The sequence below is a fragment of the Mycotypha africana genome, assembly GCF_025528875.1.
Source record: "Mycotypha africana strain NRRL 2978 chromosome Unknown BDF20scaffold_8, whole genome shotgun sequence".
NCBI classification, from domain to species: Eukaryota; Fungi; Mucoromycota; class Mucoromycetes; order Mucorales; family Mycotyphaceae; genus Mycotypha; species Mycotypha africana.
In genome coordinates, this window is record NW_026515732.1 from 42,165 (window position 1) to 59,343 (window position 17,179).

General features: G+C 38.8%; 7 protein-coding genes across 7 annotated transcripts; 3 read left to right on the plus strand and 4 right to left on the minus strand.

The window, feature by feature from the left end:
- Nucleotides 1–665: 665 nt before the first annotated feature.
- On the minus strand, nucleotides 666–992 carry BDF20DRAFT_823834 (uncharacterized protein; the record flags this gene model as incomplete). The annotated part of the gene is made up of 1 exon (XM_053077834.1): nucleotides 666–992. A coding segment is annotated over one exon (327 nt), but the record flags the coding sequence as incomplete, so codon positions are not given.
- Nucleotides 993–1,459: 467 nt separating this feature from the next.
- On the minus strand, nucleotides 1,460–1,852 carry BDF20DRAFT_837151 (uncharacterized protein; the record flags this gene model as incomplete). The annotated part of the gene is made up of 1 exon (XM_053079018.1): nucleotides 1,460–1,852. One exon carries the CDS (start codon nucleotides 1,850–1,852, stop codon nucleotides 1,460–1,462), a length of 393 nt encoding a protein of 130 aa, XP_052933846.1.
- A 267-nt stretch (nucleotides 1,853–2,119) lies between these two features.
- On the minus strand, nucleotides 2,120–3,698 carry BDF20DRAFT_914669 (uncharacterized protein; the record flags this gene model as incomplete). Its single annotated transcript, XM_053084218.1, has 4 exons — nucleotides 2,120–2,452; nucleotides 2,856–2,942; nucleotides 3,010–3,309; nucleotides 3,393–3,698. The coding sequence occupies 4 exons, from the start codon at nucleotides 3,696–3,698 to the stop codon at nucleotides 2,120–2,122; spliced, it is 1,026 nt and encodes a 341-aa protein (XP_052933847.1).
- Nucleotides 3,699–4,204: 506 nt separating this feature from the next.
- BDF20DRAFT_880889 (acyl carrier protein-like protein) lies at nucleotides 4,205–5,410 on the plus strand. The gene is made up of 2 exons (XM_053081643.1): nucleotides 4,205–4,832; nucleotides 5,006–5,410. Exons 1-2 carry the CDS (start codon nucleotides 4,653–4,655, stop codon nucleotides 5,180–5,182), a joined length of 357 nt encoding a protein of 118 aa, XP_052933848.1. The 5' UTR covers nucleotides 4,205–4,652; the 3' UTR covers nucleotides 5,183–5,410.
- A 983-nt stretch (nucleotides 5,411–6,393) lies between these two features.
- BDF20DRAFT_837154 (uncharacterized protein) lies at nucleotides 6,394–8,250 on the minus strand (the record flags this gene model as incomplete). Its single annotated transcript, XM_053079019.1, has 5 exons — nucleotides 6,394–6,624; nucleotides 6,696–6,838; nucleotides 7,159–7,883; nucleotides 8,029–8,065; nucleotides 8,109–8,250. 5 exons carry the CDS (start codon nucleotides 8,248–8,250, stop codon nucleotides 6,394–6,396), a joined length of 1,278 nt encoding a protein of 425 aa, XP_052933849.1.
- A 1,512-nt stretch (nucleotides 8,251–9,762) lies between these two features.
- On the plus strand, nucleotides 9,763–13,362 carry BDF20DRAFT_880899 (alginate lyase-domain-containing protein). Its single transcript, XM_053081644.1, has 3 exons — nucleotides 9,763–11,031; nucleotides 11,173–11,475; nucleotides 11,547–13,362. Exons 1-3 carry the CDS (start codon nucleotides 10,135–10,137, stop codon nucleotides 13,236–13,238), a joined length of 2,892 nt encoding a protein of 963 aa, XP_052933850.1. The 5' UTR covers nucleotides 9,763–10,134; the 3' UTR covers nucleotides 13,239–13,362.
- A 1,783-nt stretch (nucleotides 13,363–15,145) lies between these two features.
- On the plus strand, nucleotides 15,146–16,802 carry BDF20DRAFT_823754 (kinase-like domain-containing protein; the record flags this gene model as incomplete). Its single annotated transcript, XM_053077826.1, has 4 exons — nucleotides 15,146–15,602; nucleotides 15,681–15,852; nucleotides 15,918–16,545; nucleotides 16,665–16,802. The coding sequence occupies 4 exons, from the start codon at nucleotides 15,146–15,148 to the stop codon at nucleotides 16,800–16,802; spliced, it is 1,395 nt and encodes a 464-aa protein (XP_052933851.1).
- Nucleotides 16,803–17,179: the final 377 nt, after the last annotated feature.

Genomic DNA, 17,179 nt, shown 5'->3' on the forward strand with positions numbered 1-17,179 from the left:
TGGTAATGGGCGCATAGAGCCAGTCTAGCAAGGGCTGTCCTAATGTTTCTGATGGGGTAGGGGGCATTTTCTCGTGCTGAAGTTAATCGACCTCATAAAGAAGCATTTGGACAAGGGCCAAGTTATACTCCAGTTGACTGAGGAATTGGCACGCTGTTTTATGGGTCGAGTGGGGAGTGGGAAGTTTAAAAGATAAAGTGGGCTCTACCACAGATGAGCGATTGTCGCTTGGTATTAAGTCTTCTGGCCTAAAGTCGAGATCGGCGTCTGCACAAGCCGCCATATTATCAAATTCCACGTAATCATTCAGTTCAGGATCGGTATCCTTATCCGAGTCATCAATGTAGTTGTCTTCCGTTCTATTCCATTCCATTTCCGTTTAAAAGAATATGAAAAAAGTGAGAATTTGATTTATTATACATTTTTAAGACTTTAATCCTTTACGCACAAATGAGCTTACCCTTCCTCAAAAAACGCGTCAGCTTTCTGTTTCAATGGTTTAACAAGTGAGAAATGGGGTCAACGACAGTTGTTGGAAGTTGCAGGCGGTTCCCATTTATACGCATTCAATGACGTGGGCTTTAGTGAGAGTGCATAAGGGGCGAAATAGGCAATGGGCTGAGTAGTTGTTGGGGAGCCAGCCTAGTCTCCAACGAAGACAGCGACTAGACCCAATAAAGCTCATTGGGAGCCAAAATGCAATCAAGAGAGAGTTCAGGACGGCATTGTTTTATTAGCTTTGAGCTGGGCGCTGAATGGATGGTGTCAAAGTTCTCTTGACGATATGCTTTGATGGCCTTGTGCAAAACCTTCCTATCGCGAAATGGTGAATGCCTTCTCCAATTTGGATTGGAGTGTGACAGTTGGAACCAAAGATATTTGCTGGTGGCTTGACTAATATAAGGAAGTAGACACTTTAGCAGGGCGTTGGCAGGTAGGCTTTGGGACCGCAGTAGAAATCTCGCCTGGAGAATGTGAGGTCTCTCATCAAGAGGAGACAATCATATTGGAGATGTCGCTTTGTTAAGTGGTCCGAAGATGAGGTCGAGTGAACTCAGCAGGCCTTCTTTCTCTTACCCAGATGGCTTCAGGATGCTAAACATATTCTTCGCCGCGTTAACGTCACGATTCCAACAAGTATTACAATTGTTGCAAATAAATATCGCATGGAGCGTCTGTCTATCTGTGGCAATTAAGGTTTTTATAATCTCTTGTCTACATGAATTACAAACCTACAATCTAGTGTTAAAAACAAATTTTAAGCGAACGAATAACAGTTAGTAAAACTATCTTGATCTTTGTTACACTGCCATTGCAATGGTATTTACTCAATTGAAACCACAAGCGTAACCTATTCCAGGGTTTCTCCTATTATTCTTTTTATTCCGCTTCTTTCTGCTATGGCTCGTTCTAATTCTCTTTTTATTATTGTACTTCTTCGAGCTGTTCAGCAAGATGTTCACAGCAGTATCTTTTGCAACTGAGAGCTACGAAAGTTTTTCCAATTGATTTCCGCCGTTCTGTAATCGTAGAAGCTGTAGAACTGATCTATAAGTTGGCGCATATACCCAACATGATTGCGATAAGCCATGATATCAGCAGTTTTTGTGGTCGGTATGTTTGTTTCGAGCTCTTTAACTCCGTCCCTTTGCTTGCGTTGATCCTCCAATTTAGACCTTCCAGGAAAGCCAGAGATATGATAATATTCCTTTGTAGAGAGTTTGCGAAGTCGTTGATCACCGTGGTATGAGATATAAACATCTCTACGGCCGGCGTCGACGGTAACAGGACGGAAAAATTGATCCATCTCATTCTCTGTGAAATCTGCTGACTTGAGTCGTTCCATTGGCATAGAAACTTGTCTTGTTTGGGAGAAAGAGACCCTACAAGTGTAGCCATCAGTGAAAATGCTGTTCAGAAACATCCTGCCTTTGGCTGAGGGAAGAGCCTGCAGATCAGGGGGGCTAAAGATATATTATTGAGTCACAATTATTGTAAATAAACGCTAAATGTATTTAATATACTCACTCAATGATTCTTAGCAAGGTGGAAAAGTCAAATAACCGGAAAAAAGCATCAGTAATAGAGCTTGTTCTCACCTCTAAGTCTTGTAAGACGTTCATGCCCCAAAAAAGGGAAAGATGTCCTCTGGGTCAATTATTGATCTCCATTCAAGGCTGGAATTTGGGAACATAGAGAATTTGCGAGGAGTGCTTCGCTGCTGGTGACGCACAGTTTCCAAGTCATCATGAAGAACTGCAATATCTTCAGCACTGATTTCTCCATCGTGTGGTACAACAATACGATCAACAAGCTCTGCTTGAGCGTCCGCTTGAGCAGTTTCAAACGCTCGATAATTCTGTAAAAGTTGACGAAACAAAGGTATGATTATTTGAGAGGCGTCTATCAGAGTTGCTTTGGGCACGGGAATCCTAGGCAACCTATTGCGGATCTGAGTCAGATGTATATTGAGTAGTACTTGCAGGCGAAGAAGTACAATAATATCATCATTGTTGACGTATTTGGTGAGATAATAACTACAATACTCGAGTACGTACAACCTGGTAGAGAATAAATTCTACCGGTCTATCTATATTGCATCTAATATAGGTTATGTACAACATAGAACAAGATACAGGCCTAAGCATAATAATCACACACCAAGCATTGGAACCTGAGATTAGTGACTAGCATACGCGTCCTCAAATAATATAATTCCCATTAGACCTTACAGAGTAAATAATCTTTCTACTTCAACCAAAGAATAATAAAGATACTAAGTTCATAGTCATTGACTTACAACTGTTATCAATTTTATATAGACAAACACCACAATTGTGAACCATCGGACTAACCTCAAAGCGTTCCCAATCAGCATTGAGTGAATAAATGGTCCAGTAAACGATCATGACAAGGTCTTTCATCGGCGTCATTTTGATACTCTATATAAGCAGTCAGTCTAAGATTGATTGTTCGGTAGTGTTAGACACAATGAGTTCATGTACTTACAGGGAAGGTTGCTTTAATGAAGAAAAGCAAGTATTTAGCAATCAGGTCCTCGAAGTTTTCAACATAATAATTCTCATAACTGGTTGCTAATGTTTCGCATGCTGAAAAAATGACCTGGCTATAGCACCTGACCTGGCCATAGTACCTGATAGCGGGTTGCTCCACTGTCAACGTCACATGTGAATGAAGTCCAAGTTGATTGTAGACTTGGCCGAAGTTGACGAGGGCAGGATACCGATCCTCGATTTCATTTATGTTCACAGCACCGTAGACAAAGCGACATACTGTGTACCAAAAACTCTGTTCGAAAAGGGCTTGCGTGATGTTGGCAGGGTTCGTCAGAATGTAGTAATTTACAATTGGTATTGAGCCTTGCTTATGACCTCTCTCAAAAAACTTGACTTCTCTGTTATTTTCTCTAGAATATCTCCCAAGTACTCTATGTTTCTTCTGAACATTTCTAGAGGAATAGATAGCGTATATCTTTCATGATTGTCCACAAGTTTGTAATTAATAGACTCCTTTAAGGTATATTCGAGCTCTAGACGATCCAAAGTCGAATCGTGCGGTTGCGCTGATTCCTTTTTATGCTTCTTCTTGGTGGTGCGTGGTTTGCTTCTCATCAGCGGGCTCTTTCCATTTTCGACCTTAAAGGTGCTTTTGCACTGAACATCTGCCATCAGTTCCATTTTATCTTACGAAAGCGTTCAGAACAGATGGCCTAATTAGTCCGATTTTATTTTTCTAAAAGTCCAAATCTGAAGCGAAAATACTGTTGATCCATAGGTCAGCACCAGAGTAAATCGGTCTATTGCAAGCTTGCTCGTTCTCTAATAAGGCAAGATTACACTTCTCCACTCAATCAACGATCCGGATCAGCTGCTCTGCGGCGCTGTATCGCTAACTTCCGTACTAGTCTCCTTCACATCCAGCAATCGAACTATCTCAACTCCAAACTGATCTCTCAATGCCGTTTTCGACTATTGATCGACCCGATCCTTTAGGTACTAATGTCAACTAATGAACGCAGCCGATGTATCCGATGGCATTTGGGTTGGCTTCCTGGAGGCCACCAAACCTATTGCATTAAACATCCTTTGTCGTTACAAAGCCCCATGCTATCTCCTGTCTCCACATGCACGGCCTACGACTCCCTCCATCTGTCTGTGTTCCAATCTCACACGTTCTCAACCGTCTTCGTACACGTCCACTTAAAGCCCATCCGAAGTACAAGCCTGGCATTTTCGATGCCCGTACTTTGTCACATTTTGTTTGAACTCGACTATTTACACCACTCTCAAGAGCCGTCTTCGGGCATCTATTGATCAGCTGGTTACCCTATTCTTCTCCTCCTCCCAATAGGCCATAACTCTTTTTACCCTTGAGCCCAACGGGGTTTTAGATACTACTTAGCCTTTGTAGCTTTTCGGGCAATTTAGATAAGTTTCGTACCTCGTGTCCATTGGGCTTGAAAATTAAAAAATCTTGTTCGATCCCTTTGGATCCCCTTCCTCCTTTTATCAACTGCCGGCACCGAAATTTCAAATTCCGTGCACAGGGAATCTACCTTGTTTATTCCCCTCCACAAAAACTCTTTAAACAATTTCTTTTTTGACCATAAACTCATAACATATAAACCAACAATGTTCCTCCGCCCTAATGTCATCCTAAATGCCACTGCTAAGGCTGCTGTTGCTCGTAACAGCTTTGCTCGTATGGCCACACCTGCCATGTTCTCACGTATGTACTCTGTTCCCAGAGATGATGTTCAAAGTCGTGTTCTTGAAGTCGTGAAAGGCTTTGATAAAGTTGATCCTACCAAGGTAAGACCAATGTTTGGTATAAGCTCAATAGCTTGTTCTGATACAAATAAAAAATGAGCGAGAGACAGAATAAATATGAAGGAGTCAAAGATTGACTATGGATTGGCAACTGATTAACGTGAAGGATTCGACGATTACTAATATATTGATTACAATTGTGATTTCTGTTCTAGGTTACAGCAGAATCCAACTTTATGAAAGACCTTGGTTTGGACAGTTTGGATACAGTCGAAGTCGTTATGGCCATTGAAGAAGAGTTCTCTGTTGAAATTCCTGATAAGGATGCTGATGCTATTCACAGTGTGCAACAAGCCATTGATTATATTGCCAAGCGTGAAGATGCTCAATAATAGACTAGTTCAATAGTAGCTGTGGACACGGGTTCTGTGGTCGGAATATAGGATTCCTTCCTTTAAATAAGTATTTTATTTTGATTGTATAAAAATTATATCGACAATATATCTCCCAACCCCTTTGTCGTTGTAAACATGAGTATAAATTATTTACTTTTGCAAGCAGCATTATTATGGTTTTTCCACGTCTGTGCTTTCCCTTACATTCTACAATCGAGCTTATCGATGAAATTTCATGTCATTTTCTACGCGCTGTTAGGGTAGGAGGGTAAATGTTAAGGAAATTCCCAGAGTTTACTGCTTTATTCAGCCTATATCAGCATATAATAGAGAAACGTTGTTTCTCATCGATACAGGCGTGCAAATATAGCATAGAAAGTGATGATACTCAAACATTTGAACACTCATGGTACATGAAAGCATTACTAAGCAATGGAGAGCTGCGGGGGTCGACTTTACGAAGAGGTGCGTCTTCGTCGACAAGGCTGGCTTCCATTCACAGAGGGTGAAATGTCGCGCTTGATTAAAAGTAAGAACACCAGATGCAGTTTCAGTCAAAAAGTCAAAGAGGGGTTAAGATCAGCGTCGCTAGATGGTATTCGGCTTAATTGGTTAATTTCAACGAGTATAAATCCGTAAAATCTGGGTAATTAGGATAGCCTACGTTTACAATAATCTTTTTGACCAGAGTCAAAAAAGAGTAAAGTACCTCAGCCTGTTCCCAAGAGTACTACTTCTTTTGTGAAATATTTCAAGTTTATCATATATTTATTGATTAAATGGTACTCCATTGTACGAGATAGTTGTAGAATAGATGACGCCCCTTTTTTAATTGACGTAGTAACAAAAAGAGGATATAGACCTTCATTTATGGCACCCTTTTCATGATTTCTGAATTTATCTAAAGAATATTAATTGAAGATCAAAAAAAATGAAGAATTTAGATAATCACGATACGTTGATTCCGTGTATTTATGAAAGCTTGCAAAATCAGTAGCTGAAGAGGATTGCTAAGGTTGGACAGAATATGCGGACACATATTGGAACGGATGCCTTAAGCTTAAGATAGAATTCGCACTCATTGATTAGTAATACTAGAAGCTTCAATTGTACACATTTCGCATGACTTGCAATGGCCGCTCAAGCGATGATCACTGAGTTCAAGCTTGCTCAACAATTGGAATCGATACGTAATATTAAAAGTTTATTCATTGTTTATTTGCAGGTATAACGGTGTTGTCCAAATCAAAGTCATCAATTTGTTTGGGCAAAATGATACCGTAGTCGCTGCCTTTTAGAGGCTTTTGGATTTCCTTTTCTACCAAGGTTGCTAAATTTACTCTTGACTGATTGTTCGGGTTCAACTGTCGCATGGTCAGATACCTCACATGCTCCTCCTTCATTCTATTGATGGTTTGGTATGATTTTCGCAGACAATCCTGTAATATATAAATATATATATATGTAATTTATCAGATACAAAATATTACTTGGTTTATTTTTTACTTACGCTCAACTTCCAAACAAAATTCCCAAGGTTCAAGATTTTATCAACTTGGCTTACATTTGTTGGAATATCAGTATATGATAAATGCTCCAGAACCTGGACATCCTTGGCCGGCATTTCTAGCGACCACAGATGGATGCGTTTGCCTCAAACCAAAACAAAAAGGGGAGGAGGGGATATTGGTGCTGTCGTATTTGAGGGTAGATGATATAATTCACTTTATGAAGGATAAAGATGAATTATACAATATTGCAAACCAGAAATAATTAGAAACTACATAAACTCTAATATATGAGTACCGTGAATTAAGTGTTGTGTTTAGTTGACAGCATCATATGAGATGTGGAGAACTCGTATACAAATCTCGTTAAGCTTTTTACTGTTTTTAATTAAGTGATATTTAACTCTACAAGTCGTCAAATACCACAGGTGCAATGTTTAAATCAAAATTAAGCGGCAGCCTTACTTCTTGCATGCACAAATAACACCTTCAACTCGCACAACATGTCTTCAGTAGCATAGAAGCATGTTTTTAAGATTTTTCGCAGAAACATCAATGCGCCAAACGAACCCTTTACATGGTCCTTGCCGAAACGACTGTTGTCTGAGATTCCATATGCATCGGATGTTTCAAGTAAACAAAACTCGATACCGTCCAATTCAACAACGCCAACCGCCTTGAGTGTCTCATCAGAGGAGTCCAGTATAACTTCACCAGTTTTAAACAAAAGGTTTCTGATTGGTAAAGTTGCCGTCTTTACTGCTAAACTTAAGAGCGGCCAAACGAGGTGGTAACTGAAAATGGACTCGCTTTTTTCAATCATTGAGCAATTTCCCATATACCTATTTATCACAATAAAAAAATCATAAACGTATCTTGCGTTGGCTGAATTGCTCCCGGCCTCAATCTCCTCCCAGTGATTGTCATCTAACAAAGCCTTCATAATACTTCTTTCATTTCCTTTTTTTAGTTCTTGCATAAACTTGGTGGTGTATACACCAAAATCCATGAACGGTGACTTTACCACCTGGTGTTTGTTGTTGCCTAGTTGCTCATACAGATCAACATCATAACTTGGCTTACACTGAATAGTGTATCCGCACTCGATAATGTGATACTTCTCCAGACAGTACTTGTGACATTCACATTTATCAAAGTGCTCTTGCCAGCTACTCCAAAAGTCATCGTTGCTGTTGATAGCCCAGCAGTCATCATTATCGATTGCTATCTTTCTTTTTTAATCGGCTTGGGTGCTGGGTTGTGGCTGATGAGAGACATTAAATGTCGTATCACCAGCGATAATGATGCCTTTATTGCTTTTAATAACTATTGTACTTTTCCCCTTTTCGGGCTTTTCGTAAGAAACCGTTTTCTATAGAGTCAAATGTAAGGACATTGTTAGAAAGAAATATAACTAAAAAGAATTGAGAATATCTCTTTTACCATATTTCCAAGTGAAGATATGATTTCTCTAGGCAATTGATCGTTTTTTTTTAATTTCTCCAAGTCGTTTAAAAAGCTTCGCCTGATTGTAAAGAATTTCAATTTGGGAATCATTTTCTCTAATATAATGATAGTAATTATCAAAATTCCATTCAGAGAATTCAGTTTCTTCAAAGAAGGTTGAGACGTTTAGATCTTGAGCAGAGTTTAGCTTGAAGGTTGAATAATCCGTAGGCATGTGTAGACATGTAATTAATTATGAAAATGAGATAAAGGAGATAGGAAAACAATATGCACTTTTTTTTTGGTTGTATTTGGGTCCCCTGCATTGTAACACGAGTACTGAGAAAGTACCACAGAAAGAAGAACATGGACCTTTTCCTGACATCATCCGAAGAGAAATTGTGCTTTTTTTGGTGCTCGAAGTGCCCGAACGTAGAAAAGAGTATCAAAATAGCGAATTTAAAGCAAGTAAATTGTTTTCAATTCATCATTGAATTCGTCAATATCGTCTTCATGGAATGATTTGACAGGATAATGGTCCATGTCAATCATGTCAACGTCGTGTTCCTGTAGATTGTAATTTTTATCCTGTTTAACAACCATGTTGACGCGTTTAAATTCGCTGTTTTGTTTATCATATGAAGGAGTATAATTCCTATGATTATTACCACGATTGTCATTCGTATGAGAATTGAAATTGCTGTTCTGCAGCTTGATGTATGCTGCACAATTGTTTCTGTGTACCAAACTAAACGGCTCTTTGTTGCAATAGTGGCAAATATTGGTCGTAGTCGACCTGTTATGAGGCGCCCAGCGAGATGCATTACTGCCATTAGGACCATGCCTGAAAGTCTTTTGCATCCGAGGATTATGATTATCAGCTGCATGCTTATGTTTTCTATCAGGATGTTTGATGGCATCATGACGACATAAAGAATTATGTTTCTTATTGTCATTGCTAGCCACATCAGTATCTGATGTTGGTTTCGCTTTTTTGTCCTTGTTTGCTCCCTGTGCGTAGCTGTCTTTGTTACCGAAAGACGCATAAACCTTTTTCAGTCCATTGCTGAGCATCACCTTATGTTGGTTGAAGAGTTCTGCAGTTTCTCTCCAGGTCGCGGGAAAAGGGTCTGTTTTATCAGATTCGTTGCCAGTGATAATATTTGTTTTTATTTTCCCAATCCATTCTTTGCTCAATTCTTTTTAAGATGAACCATCCATATTATTATTATCTGGAAGAATCTCTCTATCAGTAATAAATTCACTAACGTTGCGCATGTTTGTTCTAATATTTGAATAAAAAGAAAAAAGTAACTGAATCGTTTACAATCTTTTTTATCTGATTTCTTGGCGCAAAATTTTATTTCATGTCGAACCTTAAAAATTACATGTCATTGGTTTAAGATTAAAATATTTGGATTTTCATGATGTGATCTACGCTTATATAAAAAGACAATATTTTTAAAAAAGATTTGAATATGCACACAATGGTTTTTTTTTTTTAGGTGGGTTGCCTAGGATACGTCAAAGAGACAACGACCCGAATCTAAAAATAGACATTGGAGAGAAAAAAAAAAGGAGCTCTTTTTCCCTATAGATTATCAGAAATATGAGTCTAAAACAAAAAAAAAAAAAAAAAAAAAAAATCGAAACCAAACAGAAACTCTCAACCCTTTTTTTATATTTTTTTTTTTCATCATTTATTTTCCTTGTGGCATAGTGTCATCGATAGCCCCAATTTGTTTTATTTTTTTGGATTTTTCCTTTCTTTCTTTCAGTAGTAGTTTTTGTGGGATAAAGGGTATTTTTGTTAAAAGTACAATAATCTCCTCTTTTTTTGTTGCATAGCTATTATCAATAGAATTCTTGCTTTTTTTTTTTTTCCCCTCTCCCCTTATTTATATATATATAAAAAAAGAGCCCCTAATTTTTCACCCGGCATAAACCCAAATCATAGGAAAAACCAAAAAAAAAAACCAGAAAAAAAAAAAAGTAATGGAGGAAAGGCTGTTACCACCCTTTTTAAAACACGATAATGTAAATACAAGTCGCTCAACTTCAAATTCAACAGAATATATCCCAAAGCATAGACGACCACCAAGTCAATCTCAGAATATATATCATCAGCACCCACAGCCACACCATCCTCATCAGCGTCATCAACCCGACATGTTGTCGTTGGATCTAAGCTCTTCACCTACAAGCACTCTCACAACAACAGCAACAACCAACAAAAAACCTCCACCCGCTATTTACTATAAAGATAAGAAATTTCCACCCACCATTCGACGTACAGCATCCTCCTCGTCCTTCTTCCTATATGGTGGACAGCACGCAAAATGGTTCAAACTACTAGCTATCCTTCTAGGCCTATTATTCATATTCGGCTATTTGCCTCTCTATCATTTCGTTACAAAAGGAGGTGCCAGTGGGAATGGTCATAGTAAACAGCAACATCGCTGGGATATACAACACGGAAATCAGCAACAGCAACAAAACTTGTTTCATACAGAAAGAGACAAGATCATTCTATACCGTATCATAGGTAATGACTTACCACCACGACATAAAGAAGGCCAGACGCTATCCAACCTACAATTTATTCTGGATCATGAACCTAACTTCCCCAACACACAGAAAATATTCCTACTCAACCGTATCATTGATCCTGTTAACGAGGCTACCATCATTCGCTTGTTGGATAGGTACAATATGGACTATATTCGTGTTCCTTTCGATGAAGAGGAGTATAGTAGAATAGACTTTGATCTGGAAAAGTTCCCTGATGCCGATTTCCTTCATTCGGACGATTACCGAAGATTCTCAAAAGTTTCTAAACTAAGAGCTCTCGACTATACCTATCATCTCAAAAATCTGTATGCTATGAATAATGTAAGTAGACACACCATCCATTCCAAAGTATAGGAGTATGGGATAGGATAAATGGCAAGAGAATAGTGTAGCTATGACTGCCATAGGTTACTGGATCAAAGCTATAAATAACCCTTGCTTTTTTGGTTTTTCTGTGTTTAGAATGGTGGACGTAACACAGCCATCAGACATGGACGTAGTTTGCCTTACGCTAAATGGATTATGCCCTTCGATGGCAATTGTTATTTAAGCAGAAATGGATTTAAAGAGATCACAACTCAGTTGGAAAGATATGGTGACGACATCAAGTATTTTATTGTACCCATGACGAGACTTTTGAACAACTCTGTATTATTGAACAATGAAGATGAGAGGCCGAAAACACCAGAAGAGCCACAAATCATATTCAGACATGATGCAACCGAAGAATATAATTTAAATATGAGATATGGACGTAGAAGCAAGGTAATAAAAGGACAGTACTAACGATAGAAGTGCCCACCAGTATCAACTAACATCATCACTGTCACTTGTAGCTCGAGTTATTATGGCGTTTAGGTGCTTTAGAAAATCGTCGTTTAAATAGACCTACCGTGCCATGGGAACCTGTTGAACGACCTTATAGTAAAGATAAGGGTAATTTTAAAAACATTGGTTGGGTCTTTAGACTTTTCTCCGGTAATCCTTCACAAGAGGAAAACAAAAAGGAGGCCTCCTCTATACGTGCTTTCAACCGTTTAATGGCCATTCAATCTTCATTGGACAGTTTGGATGAAAATATCGCGAGGAAAACTTTCAATCACAACAAGCTGTTCATCTACAATGAGCAGCCCATGAATCAACTCAGATATGAACATTGGACCAATCATTACGAAATTAGAGCTGCTATCGATAGATTAGAGGAAAAAGCAAAGATCATTTTGGAAGACTCACAAAAGAGGCTCGCACCGCAGATCACCACCACATCCACTCCATCTTCTTTAGACCCATCTTCAGAGCGGCATCCACAAGGCGCAGTGGCATTCGACTCGACCATGTTGTCAACTGCGTCGCACTCTTCTGCCACAACGTCTGAAAAAGATGAGTTAGGCCCATTATCAAAGAATGTCACCATCCTCACTTTAGCCAATTATTTCACAGGCGAAGAAAAATACGGCCGAGCGGCTGCTAATCTCATTCGAGTCAACTTTCTCAACGAATATGCTGTAGAAGACGAAGATGAATACAATTCTGCCCGTCGTATACCTGATGACAGTCATCTACTGGACTTTTTGTCTGATCAAGGCTATTATTTTCCTAGCATGAGTCGTATCTCCCATGTGATACCGAAATACAGCCATAACCGTATTCTGAATACCTCCGATCTCACAAAGACAGATATCTCTTCTTTATTGGATTGTTTTCGTTTACTGAGACACATGCAAGCACTCACACATAAAGAATATATCGATTTACAAGGTATGACAGCTGAATTCTTGGAATATCTTGTCACTTCCCCGACCGGTATCCATTTGGCTCAAATGACGGATCATCGCGGTGTACTGTATGATCTCCAAGTGATAGCCATGGCTGCATTTACAGATGACGTTCGATTGTTCTTACGTGTTGCAAATCGATGTCGTATGCGTATCGGTAAACAGTTCACAGAGGATGGCGCTCAGCCTTACGAAGCCAGTTCAACACGGGGTCGTATTTTATTGTTATCAGCTAGCGCTGATATCGATGGAAAAACAGAATGGAAAGCCTTGTTGCATTATGAGACTCTTAATTTACAATACTGGACACTATTGGCGCGTGGTATTCAGAATGCTGGCATAGCTAAGGATATCTGGCATTACGCAGCCGCAAACCGTGGCCAAATCTCTCATTCTGTTGTACAACACCTCAAGAAATACTCGGAATCCTTGCCTAAGCTCACTGCAGGAGATGCAGCTTTTGTTAAATCACGGCTACAACCCTTAGCCTACATGGCTCAGGAAGCATTCAGCTACAGTCACTATGCCAATACACCTGTAGACAGTTCTGTAAGAGCAAGAACAGAAGCCAATCGCCTCTGGATGGTAGAACATATGACAGATTTTGGTGAGAGATGGGACAGCAATGGTGGAGAAGAATTGGACTTTAATATGTTTGACATTGAACAGGATATTGCCAAGTTGATGTATGATGATGAAGCGAAAGGTCGATTAGGAATACCGCCTTTTTGGATGTTGACTTCAATCTCATAGACACAAATACACATGCACACACGCACACACACACACACACACATACACACACACACACACACACACGCACATACACACTTACACACACACACACACACACGCACATACACACTTACACACACACGCACATACACACTTACACACACACGCACATACACACTTACACACACACGCACATACGCACATACACATAGATAGATGATATTGATATATTCACAGTTTATACTTATACTTTCATATCTTTACGCAACAGTCAGAAAAACACACGCAAACACCGCCTCAATAACGCGTCCTTCACATCACGCACATCCCGTTAGAATCACTAGAACGCTCACACAATAAGAAATTTATACATATCATAATTCACAAACACTCATACAGCAATCGCCCTTATCACAACAATAGGATTTGCCTTATCTTAATCCAAACATCACCTCTATCCATCCTTTTCTTACTTTTACAGGAAATTATTCTAATTGTATATGTAGTATACGAAACCGAAAATAAAGCAATAGTAATTTATTTATTCAATAATCGCACATCACTTTTCGGAGGTTTCCCAAGTGTAAAACCGGCAAATTCTTCAAAGTTTCTCTCTTTTTACATTCTTATCCTTAACAAAATAATTAACGAGACCGGAAAAACAGTGAGTTTTTTTTCCTCCTTGAACTTGATTCACTTTTTTTTACGCTAATCAGTACTGGATGAATTGGTAATGGTATTGATATGAAGAGTATCTTTTTCATGGTACTGCAACTATACAATTTGTAGATTGATTGGAGTTGCATTAGCTATTGTTGTTATTGCCTACCGTTTATTGTATGATACCAAATGCTTGTATCATTTATCGGAAGTGAAACTTTTTAAGCTATGTGTGTTCTGCCTTGAGTTATTAGAAGGCTAACATTCCTGTGGTCTGTGCCGTAGGTTTACGGTGCAACCAGGTGGTAATAGCAGCCATCATGTTTACAAATTGTACATACAATAGCTATTACAACAGTATCTGCTATTATAGTCAAATCAAAATAGTCAGATCAATTGTCAAAAGCGTTAGAATAAACAGTGTGAGGTTGCAACAAATTCTTTAAACGTTTTATTGAGCTGATGATGATTGCTACGAACTACCTACTACAACGGATCTGTCAATTCATCAACTGATGGAGAACTAGTCTTACAGTCGTCCTGGATGTTGTTATTTATGGTAAGGCCTTGCACAATTAGAATACTTTTTAGAAATAGCGACAATTTTTTACTTTGCGCATCTCTATGTGTCGCAACGTAAGTAGACAAGGAGATTATTAGCCAAAATCAAGGTCGAATGAGCTTACTTAGCTTAATATGGAGCTCAATACTGATCTTTTTCCTCATTTAAACGAACAGATTTCAGTTATGCATTTCATTGATATTCATTGATATTGTCGAATGTTTAACTTGAATACATGTGGCTAGTGTTTACCGATAAGGATGGACTGAAACAAAATTAGGATATTCGAAACAGAATCTGAACTTTTTTGCCTCTACTTTCCAACCTTAATTTGACACATCAAACCCCAGAGTTTCCTTGCACTGCTTTATCTAATTTTTACTCGGTCATTTGTTCAGGGGCGTATCTTGAAGAGTCCATCAGGGAATAGACACGAGCATAACTGGGGATAACGTTCAGGTTACAACGCGAGATGTCTCTTCAAACTCTTTTGTTACACAAATCCATGTATGTCTACAAAGACACAGACACAGACACAGACACAGACACAGACACAAGTGATCATGGGCATGAATAGTAGACTCATTTGGTAACTTTTTTTCCAGCTCTGAAAAAGAAACCGTAGAAAAAAGGTATATTTCCTGCTTTTCTTCTTCTCCCTTTTCCCGTTATGTTGTGAAATTGCAGGTCGACATCAATTGGAATGCCTCTCAAAAGCATATCCAATTTATTGACGTTATTATTCAAGACAACATCGAATGAACACGGCCTCGAAAACAATGAAAATGGAACCCATTGTAAAACAACTCTGTCCACTTATTCAACTATTCTGAATGATAATGATCAAGACGCACTCAATGAAACGATAACTTTTGACAATGAGGATAGAGTGCAAGCGTATCAACAGCAGCAAAAGACAATTTTCACGTGGACCTCCTCCTTCATAAATACATTCAGTCCGTCTCAAACGCTACAACATTTGTTATGGGATTCTGCTGCAACCTACAAGAAGAAAGCATCGGGAGATATTAGCACCACCGTTGGCAAACAGATGTGGATAGCACATCAGGAGCAACTAAAGTACTGGCAAGATCAAGCATCCGAATTTACACCTTTTTCAGACTTTGGTAAGGATGACTACGAGTTCCTAGAAACAGTAGGTAAACAAGTCGGATGATCGAAAAGAAATATCACATGCATTAAAGTAGTGACGACTCATATTGAATTACCAACTTAAGGGACGGGCACTTTTGGTAGAGTTTGCTTAGTGAGACAAAAGAACCACAGTAAGAAATATTATGCTATGAAGGTCTTGAGAAAGGCAAATATTGTCAAGTTGAGACAAGTAGAACATATAAATTCAGAAAGACAGGTGCTGTCAGAACTCAACTTTCCATTCATTGTCAAACTGTAAATATTCTTCCTTTTATCACTACTATTTCAACAAGGCACTGATTTTACTGAAAACAAAATAGATATCTTACGTTTCAGGATCATTTAGATCTATTCATGTTGCAAGAATATGTTATGGGAGGGGAACTGTTTCGGCATCTGAGAAAAGCAAGCAAATTTGACAATGACACCGCTCGATTTTACGCAGCACAAATCATTCTCGCAATTGAATATCTTCATTCCAAAGATATTGTCTACAGAGACCTCAAGCCTGAGAATATTTTGCTCGATCACCAAGGTTACATTAAAATCACAGACTTTGGCTTCGCAAAGAAATTAAAAGACAGAACATGGACACTGTGTGGGACGCCAGAATACTTGGCACCAGAGATCATCCAGAGTAAAGGGCACAATCTAGCCGTAGATTGGTGGTCTCTCGGTATATTGATTTACGAAATGTTGGTAGGCTATCCACCCTTCTACGACGATAATCACTTTGGTATTTATGAGCGTATTTTGCGTTGCACAATGCACTGTCCAATCTACGTCAGTGAAGCTGCAGAAGACTTGATCAAAAAGTTATTGGTTAGCGATTGGACAAAACGATTAGGAAGTTCGAAGGATGGAGCGACGGACATTAAACAGCATCATTGGTTCAGTGTTGAGAAGAATCCAATAGATTGGGTGGCAATTTTCAACAAAACGATCCAAGTAAGTATGCCAATCGTATCAGCATTCGTTGATAATTCGTCAGGAGTTTTAAATTTTCGTAATTCGATTAATCGATTGCTTTTTTATATGTCAATCGCTTTCTTTTCGGAAACTGACAGGCACCGATAATACCACTATGCTCAAGTGAAGAAGACACAAACAATTTCGAAATTCATCCTAATGATAGGACTCTATCTGGTTCAACAGCTGTACTAGACGATGGTGATCCTTATCATGAGATGTTTATAGATTTCTAAAAAGATATACTCCTAACTGTAGATTGATGTTTTTCGCGATAATTCTTAATACAAAATACCTGCATACGCTATCATTATATGTTTTCATGTTGACAGATAAAGCTATACATGATGGATAATCTGCTCAGGTTGGGGTTGGTATCTCGAACATGTAGGGATGCTTTTTTGGTTTGGTTTGAGTACATACAGGAAACAAGGTCTATGTCTAAAGGTCGGCATGGAACGTTGGCTCACCATGCAGAGCCATAGACGCAAGATATCACTTTAAGGCTTTATATTGACTCCACTAGGCTAAATAGTACTGTATAAGTCAATACTGCTCAGTCTTTTTGAGAAGATCCAATCGGTTTCAGTGAGGACGAATCAAGCAATTTTGA